At 36.8% G+C, this 9,518-nt stretch overlaps 1 protein-coding gene across 1 annotated transcript; it reads left to right on the forward strand.

The window, feature by feature from the left end:
- Nucleotides 1-8,554: 8,554 nt before the first annotated feature.
- Nucleotides 8,555-9,238, forward strand: LOC149236503 (uncharacterized). The gene has a single exon (XM_089368932.1). It carries the CDS (start codon nucleotides 8,555-8,557, stop codon nucleotides 9,236-9,238), a length of 684 nt encoding a protein of 227 aa, XP_089225058.1.
- Nucleotides 9,239-9,518: the final 280 nt, after the last annotated feature.

Genomic DNA, 9,518 nt, shown 5'->3' on the forward strand with positions numbered 1-9,518 from the left:
GAATGGAGAGAGAGAGAGCATAACATAGAGTGTTTGTGTTATGTAGCATCCCACCAACCACAAGTCTCACTACTATGTATTTGCACCATTTCCATTTAGAGAAAGAGAGAGCAGAGAAACCTCACATTCTAGCTGAGTTTTCTCCTAAAAGGGTTTCCCACAACATATCTTGTGTTCATTGTGGTTTGTGAGTCGTTATATTTCACAATTCTCTATTTTTCGTATTTTATCTATTGCATGCATAAGCAGAAAACATTAACTTAATAAAACCATAAATATAAGAAAAATAAACCCTCATAATATAGATTTTCAAATTTTAATATATTTTTATCAAATCTATTGGGATGCATTCTCCAACGAAATATCCAAAACATTTATGTGTTTTTGTAGTAATAGGTAGAAACAAAGTTTTAAGTGATCCAATTCTTAGGGGTCCATCCTTGAAGTGTACTAGGGCTAAGCCAAATATTAGTGAACTTACTAATTAATCATCTCTTCATCATGATTCTGATGTTCAAATTTTTCATAGTGTCCTGCATCTAGAGTGGGGATGGAACCCACCCGTTTTGACAAATCTATATTTCTTCTCATTGAGATTGATTGATAACATACTAACAAGAAAAAACTCAACAAATCTAAAGTGAAAGCGTAAGGAATCAAAAGGTATAGAGAAAAAGACAATAATATTTGGAAAGCTAATATTGACAAAATCACCTAAAGATCCATCTATAGAATTGGGATGAAGGGATTAGTTATCTGTGGACACTACTTATAACTTCACTAAACTAAAATGACATAACAACAACTAAAGAAATCCTAACCACAATAAAAACACAACCTCTATCTCAAACAGAAGTTAACAAAACTAATATCATTAATTTAGTTTTGAAACCAATTACAAGAAATTTACAAAATAAAAAATACATTGAAAAATTAAATATAATTATTTTATATTTTATATTTTTAATTATACAATTTATATTTATTAATTTTTTTAAACAAATATATCTCTATGTTTCTTTCGCATTTATCTATATAAAAATAAAAATGAACTTCAATGACAAAAAATGAAAAGTTTATAATATTGTTATAACATGAACTTACAACATACAAAAACTCACTTTCAATGACCATCCAAAAATATTACTATTTCGAATATGCAATCTCTAAATTTGTTTATCCTTATTAATAAAAATAGGTATAAATGACGGGCAATGAAGGGGTTACTTTATCAATATTATTATTTATTTGGAGGTGTGTTATTTGTATATAGATATTTAGTTTAGAAGTGTATTGATTTATGTAAATTAGATTTCATTTGTAAGTAAAAATAAAATTATAACAAATATTTATATTAACGAAGAAAATAAATAAATTTATATAAATAATTGAAATAATTAAATAAATAAATATATTAAATAAGTTTATGTTTTCATATATAAACAAAGGTATGAAGTCATTTCTCAAATTCCTAGATATAATCTCAAATATTATATTTATATATATATATATATATATATATTATTTGAAAAATATATAGATTAAACTTTAAATTTTAAAATGATAAGCCTTTAAAATATGATTAAGAGTTTTAAAGATTGAAAATTTCAAAATATTATTATTATTATTAGAGAAATGAATTTTGACTTACAGATTTTTTAAAGATTTGAACTTATTAGCTAAAGATTTCTCTAGAGGCTTGAACCTAATAACTAAGCCACTAAATTTGTGCCTTCACCATTTATACTAAATTTCTTCAACTATTATTTTTAATATTTTGATACAATGAAATTTCCTAATTTTTATATAATATTTAAATGGTTATTTTTTATATTAATTTAATAAATATATTGTATCAATATTTTTTTGTATCCCGGATGCGGGTGCAGCGGCTACGTGTTGATGGCATTAGCCATCACGTGGGCAGGTGGCAGGCCCACGTTGTCAAGGGGTACCATGCGAGGCGGGATATTAACCCGCATGAAATTCGACAGCCGAAGGCATTAATGCCTGTTTTCTCAGCTCGCGCGAGGGGCATGGCGATCGATGCAGTGGAGCGATTAAATGGGAGAGTGCTCGGTTTGCAGAGGAACATGGGAGAGCAATGTGTTGATGCCCTGCTCCGCTCAGAGGGGAACGAGAGTGAGGATTTGAAGTGCGCTCCATCGGTTTCAGGGCAAGGAACGAGCACACCCTGCAACTGTGTTGAGATTGAGTTTGTCTTCATAGCGAGAGGAGCTCCGGGTGCTTGTGTAAGGCTGCAACTGGAAAATTCAGAAATGCCGAGGGAGAGGCCGCGTATGGGCAGCAGACGAGGAGGAACCAGAGGCAGGACCTTCACGCAGCGACAAGACCACAATTCGCCCTCCTCCTCCATTGAAGTAACGTCAATGCCTCAGAGGTACCAAGGCAGCAATGAGGAGGATGGTGGTTATGATAGCAGAAGCCCACGTTCAGAGGAGGGTCAGATGGAGCTCCCCACGCTCAGGTATTGGCTCCCCTGCCCTCAAGCTAATTCTACTCTGGTTGTTTCCATTACGATTGAGCCTGGCGTTTCTCAAAACACGGAGGTAGAGCCTTTACCGGATGGGAAGCGCTCCAGCAGAGAGGAATCCCCCATTGTGTGCCTTCCGGTTGGGGTAGGAACCAGTTGTTTGGCCCCTGGACGTGAGCTCGGATCTGACCTCACGAGCCCAGCTACCAATTGCGTCTATGCTGCCGGCCCTTCAGCGCTTGCTGGTCCAAGCAGGCCAGCACAGGAAGGGAGCCCTGACGCGGTCATCCAGCTCTCAGACTCCGAAGATTCTCTCCGTTTCGGGTGCCGAGTCGAAGAGGCGCCCCAGACCACCGATGACGAAAGAACTCGCTCCTGGTAACCTCAGTTGTTTTCTTGGGTTTTCTATGTATGACTCTGCCAAGCGGCATCTACATCTTTGTCAATGTGTTGGATGTAATTATTCATGTGTAGGATGTAATTGTTCATGTGTCTGTCTGTCTTTGTCCGGGTCAGTCTATGGCCCTGGTGTCTGTTCAGATTCTATGTGTCATGTCAATGTGTCTTCAGTGGTCAAGCATCAAATTCCAATTTTGAATCTGCTTAATTTTGGAACTGGAATCAGGGCAATGAAAGGGCTGATTGGAAAAAATTCTTAGCCTTGCCCACTGTACTCTATATGTATCTCTGTTTTGTATGATAATAGAATTAGTCACATTCAAAAAAAAAAAAAAAAAATTGTAAATTTTTAACTTAAAATTATTATTAAAAAATAAAATATATAAAAAAATTATTTTAATTTTATATTTAAAAAAAATACACTTTCCAAAGTAAAACTACCTATGTTTTTTTTCTATACTTTTAATAATTTTTAACAGATTTTAATATAATTTTATGTTAAATAAATTTAAGTCAATTTTTTTTGAATGAAAAGAAATTGTGCCTGGAGAAAATTTTATATATATATATATATTCTTGTCTAAGATTGGGGCACGAACTTGTAAGAACTAGATACCTACCAGTACCACGCATTGATTCGAAATAAAGCATTTAGAAGATCAGATTTGATTGGCGTAGGCAAATTGGGAATCTAGTGCACTTTTTCTCTTGGGAATAATCTCTTGACCTTTAGGCTAACAATTTTTGATTGCTTCTCTTCATCTATGCATTTTGTGATATAATTATATTTATACAGACGAAGCTTGTGGTGGCGCTGGAGGAGATTTGGGTGGAGGTGTAGGTGGCGGGGCAGGAGTTGGAGGAAGATTATGCGAAGGTGCTAGTGGTGCAACTGGAGGAGAATTTGGTGGAGTTATTGGAGTGGGTGGAGGTATGGGAAACGGTGCAGGCAAAGGGGGTGGATTGTTATATCATAAATTCTTAAATAACATTGGTTTGTTTCATAAATAAAGATAGTGGTTTCAAGCATGAATAAACAACATTAGTGTGTGATATGAACAAATGGGGATTCTCTACATATTATAAAATGATAATTTTCAGTTTTCACTTTAAGGTTTCACATGTAGGCCATTTCCATTCAAAAGCTATGGACATACTTTCTCTGGGATTTAAGGTCTATGAAGATGAATTGTGATGTGATAATTTACAGTTTTCACTTGAAGGTTTCACATGTGAGCCATTTCCCTTCAAAAGCTATGGACAAACTTTCTCTGGGATTTAAGGTTTATGAAGATGAATCATGATGTGATAATTTATAGTGTTCACTTGAAGGTTTCACATGTGACAATTTCTGATCTCTTGTACAGTTACCGAGAATGTAGGAAACTGGAGTGTGGATCAATGCCAACTTGTCTGTTTGGGACAGGCAGTAGTAAAACAGAGTCGGATTTCGGTTCTTGACAAGGCAACTACTTCAGTTGAACTACAACAAGCATCATATACTATCCCTGATAAGGTAGTGGCGAACATTGCGGAGCAAGCATGCACAGATCTACCCATAACACCCCGTGGATGGCAGTACTTCTAAGGTAGAAATCACTTGGTCTCTCTGGTTTCCTCTCACAAGTCCTCATGATGTGATTTTGGTTTTGATTTTTCATAACTTTAGGTCATTGTATATTTGCTTGAGTTTCTAGGTATTCTTTCATTCCCCGGGTGGATGTATTGTTAGGCATACTTGTAGATCTACTAATATTATTGCATGTCGGGTAAAACGCATAAGGTATTTTCCATTGGATTGGATGGTTTACTCTCCTCTAGTATGTGTCCCTAGATGTGGGGTTTAAAATTGGGTTACTCTTTCCTGGCTTCCATTCATACTCTCTCTTTAGAATGCCCATACTGTTCCTGTATGACATTCTCTCCCTTTTTAAATCGTAAATCTTTCACATTCTGATGATTCTCTATATTGTTATATACATTTTTATTTTCATTTTTCGGACTCACATGACATCTCCCTTCCGGCATCCTAATGCCTATCTGGACTGAGATTCTCACACTTGTCTATCCTCAACATAACCAGGGGGAGGGATCTTGTCTGCATCCAAAAAAATTATATCCACTCTGGCAACGTTGGGTTAATTTTTTCATCATTTCAATGCCTTGCAAGGCATTTGGTTTCTAGGTTTGTAACAGGTGGTGGACTTGTTTGGGGTGTTGTTGCTGCTATTGCTATGAAGGAGTATAGGTCTGGTCACCTGGTCATTGTCTCTGGTTGCTTTTTGTATCTCTTGGTGTCTCGACTATGAGTGCTGGTGCACCGGGGGGTATTGGTTTATCCGGTGCTGGATTTTACTTTCCTGACAGCTTTTTAATTTTCTTGTCTATGGTTGTTTGGATCACTCTCTTTTGAGATAACATGGGTTTGCATAACTCATTGTTCTTTGTCACGCGCCTACTGACATCCTGGATATTGGAGATTTTGTGGCATTAATTCGGATTGGGAATTCCATTTTACATTTCCAATCATTCATATCATTCCATTTTCGAATGAGTTTTGATGGCAGTATATCTCTATTGGCAGAATGTGGGTTTATGTTCTGTAGGTTGTGATTTCGGGTTTGGAGGTTTGTGGATCCCTAGGCATTCCTGGCGGGGATTTTCTGCAGGATACACCTATTTTTGCAGGAGATCTATTAAGCAAAGAATCATCAAGCATGCTACTGGCATTAGACACAATCGATCCGCACATCAACCCTTATCGAACATGCAGAGAAAACGAAACATCATGTCTGCATTGAAGAATCCAAAGTCATTGCTCGGGTCGATCATTTCCACCACAAGAAACTCAAGGAAGCAATTGAAATTGAGAGGCATGCCAGAAACCTTAATAGGGATGATGGCTAGAAATTAAGTAAAAGTTGGATTCTAGCTCTCTCCTCTTGACTCTTCCCTCCCTCTCCTTTATCCTGTTCGATTTTTTGTTTCTCTTTTTTAGTCTTCTGGTCCCCCCACCCCCCCACCTTTGTTTTGGTTTATTCCTTTAACCTCATTTTCTTATCTTGTGATTTAATTTCTAATCCATTGGTTGACCTAGCCTCTCCAAAAATGTTTTAATTTTCTTAGCCATCCTCCTTTATAATCCAGGTTAGTTCTTCCCCACAAATTGTGGTCTTATTAATAACTGTCTTATTAATCGAAATAAAAAATTATTAACTGATTCCTAGACCTAGAATACCTTGGATTAGTCAAATCCTAAAATATCACATTATATAAATTAATTATTCTAATCGGAGTATATAAATTAATTCTAAAAATTAATATTATTGAATTAGTTATTTATAATATCGAAATAAAATAATTATTCATAACTAACTAAATATAACATTCTTATTGTAGTAATTAATAATATTTTACTTTGAAATATTATCAAATTTGCCTTAAATAAATCAAACCCTAACAAATTGTTATTTATTTTTATTATTCTATTTTATTTAGTCATACCCTAACAGATCACATTATATAAATTAATATTTTTAAATTAATTAATTTATAATATCAAAATAAAATAATTATTCATAACTAACTAAATATTAAACAATTTAACACATAATACTCTTATTGTAATAATTAATAATATTTTACTTTGAAATATTATCAAATTTACCTTAAATAAGTCAAACCCAACAAAATTATTATTTATTTATTTTTAATATTCTATTTATAACATCGAAATAAAATATTTATTTATCACATAACAGCTAGTTTTTAACTCAGTAACAGATTAACCAACAACTAACTCTAGGCAATGATGCATCCATACTATTTATTCCTTCAGATCTAGTGATTTCTCACCTTGTCCTGAGGATGACCACATTAGTTGGTTCGAGACGTCGACCCAATCCTAACAATGTGATTAATCTGAAAGACTAATATCTACATTATGGATCACAAAAGTCTTAGATCTAACAAGTTTGTACATGTCGACCCACAGTGTTTGGGTGCACATGATAACAGAATTGCATGAATCCTGATCAAAAGGGAATACAGAGGTGGATTTCCACATCACATTGAGCTTCAATGGGAGGACATTCACCTAGTGCAATGGTTAGATTTATGGGGTGTTCCATTTGGGTGTCTTATCTTTCATCATATTGGACATCTTATGGCACAGTGTCCACGCAGACTGGGTGGCAGGAGTATGCGACATAAGAGACATGGTTGCGTTTTGAGGGAGAAGGTAGAGGCTCATTATACTATTTCTATGAACGGTCACAGGGAGGCCTATTACCCGGGCGATGCTTGACGGTTATCAGGTACTCTTCTCTGTTTCCACCCTTTCCCTTCCACTGATTTTCATTCTGTGTAACATGATGAATCTACCCCCTTGCTTATTCCTTCTTCCCCCTGGACCCCAGTAGGTTTTGGTACACCTATAGTTGATGACACCTCACCACCCCCGTTGGATCAGACTCCCCTTACCCCTCATGCTGAATCGGCTCTTCCAATATTGTACCACCCCCTCCGATGTCATATGACGCACCCTCCACATCACATATTATGTATATTCTTGTGACCTCCCCTACACACACCTCTCAACCTATCCCAGGGAATAGAACCCAACATACATTGCCTATTTCACCCTTATATTCTCCCACCAACGTAGTAGATAGTGACATAGATTTCCTTCTCCAGAAGAAGACCTTGGACCTACATACTCTCATCATACATAAGCCTCTAGGCACACTGACCCCCCACATGAGTCCATCCTCAGTGGGCAATATCGTCGTCTGTCAGAAATAAAATTGGGAAAGTAGACACTTTCGAGGACACGCACAACCTCCTCCATTTTGTTCTTCCAATTCACATGCCCTCATTCATGTTCCTATTGCATCTACTACTTCCCGTCAGGCCCTTAGAGCACAGATGCCCATTCCTGAGCTAACATGAACTTCATCCCGTCAATGAACATTTGAGGTATGGAGGCTGCTTCAAAATATTTAGCTCTCAAGGAATTTTTTCTTTCATCTCATTCCTATATCATTCTTCTTTAGGAAACTATGCATTATGCACTTCATGTGATTAAATATTTCAGGAAGATGCTCCCCGACTGGCACATGACAGTCACTGACGTTGCATGCCTCTCAGGGGGTCTAGTGGCTCTTTGGGATCCATATTGGGTTAGGGTGAAGGCATACTCATGTTTTGCGGGCATTCTCCTTTTTGGTTACATCATAGGTTTATCGGGCCGCATACATATATTAAACGTATATGCACCATACAGAGGCCAGACCTCATTTTGGAATAAAATTGTTGCATTGGAGATTTTGGGACTGGCTTCACTTGTTATTGCTGGGAACCTAAACTGTACCATTGGTCTGGATGAGGTATGGGGGAGTTCCATAAAAGTGGATGATTTTGTTGCACAGATTAAAGACATTATAGTTGACTTTAACCTTGTTGATATATGTCCTCCTTTGATTGTTCCTACTTGGGACAATGGCAGGACGGGGGACAGATATGTGGCAAAAAGGCTTGGTCGTTTCCTATCACATGAATAATTAGCTGAGTGGCTCAGGTCTGTACAATCAGATATTGTGAATAGTTATAGACCATCGTCCCATTATCCTTCTCTAGAGACGGGGGGATCTCATAAGTGGGATGCCTTTTATGTTTAACCGCGTGTGGTTGGAAGACCCAGATTTTAACAATATTGTGCGAGAAGTCTGGAATCGGGACAAGGTTCGGAATAACTCTCCCATGACACATATTCTGGAGAAACTTTGGGCCCTTAAGGTGGAGGTCAAAGTATGGGAGAGGAGGAAACGAGGTCAATTGGAAAAATATATAAATGATATCTCGGTGGAGTTAGATTCTATGCGGCCTCAAATGATAATGCATAATCCCCTAGCTGCACTCAAGAATCATATTCATTCATTGGAACATAAAAGGAAAAAAATTCTACAAATAAATGAGACAACTTGGCACCTTAAGAGTAGAGCTATATGGATCTGGGAAGGGGATAGAAATACTAAATTCTTCCATAGATTTGTTAATCATATAAGGAAGATCAACTCTATATGGGAGATCACTGATGCAGATGTGACCCAATTTCAGACGCAACAGGATATTAGTACAACCACAGTACATCATTTTGAGAGGGCATATCGATGCAAAGATTCTGTCAATGATGAGCACCAAATATGGGGGTTGGATTTATATCCATCCATGTTCGACGAGGAGGAACTCCTGGGGGTGCTCAAATCCTTAAAGGGAGACAAGAGCCCCGGTCCAGACGGGTGGACAGTTGAAATGTTTACTCACTTTTTTAACATTTTTCAATAGGATCTGCTTAATATGGTGGAGGAATCAAGAACCAGGGGCTACATTCATCTGCATATAATTTCTACCTATATAGCTCTCATTTCGAAAAGGACATCCTTGACTACCTTTTCGGATTATAGACCCATTTCTCTCTATAGTCTTATTTATAAGATCATCGCTAAAACTATTGCTACCAGGATTAAGCACACATTGTCAAAGCATATATCTCCTGAGCAGTTTGGGTTCTTGAAGAACAAAAAAATACATGATGCAGTGACTATTGCCCAGGAGAGCTTACATT

Source organism: Pinus tabuliformis, chromosome 8, assembly GCF_031772625.1.
Source record: "Pinus tabuliformis cultivar Carrire ecotype Pingquan chromosome 8, CPIR1, whole genome shotgun sequence".
Lineage (NCBI taxonomy): Eukaryota > Viridiplantae > Streptophyta > Pinopsida > Pinales > Pinaceae > Pinus > Pinus tabuliformis.

Excerpts from the sequence above, each read along its gene's own strand:
- LOC149236503 (XM_089368932.1), top strand. The coding sequence starts at position 8,555 with ATGCCTTTTATGTTTAACCGCGTGTGGTTGGAAGACCCAGATTTTAAC.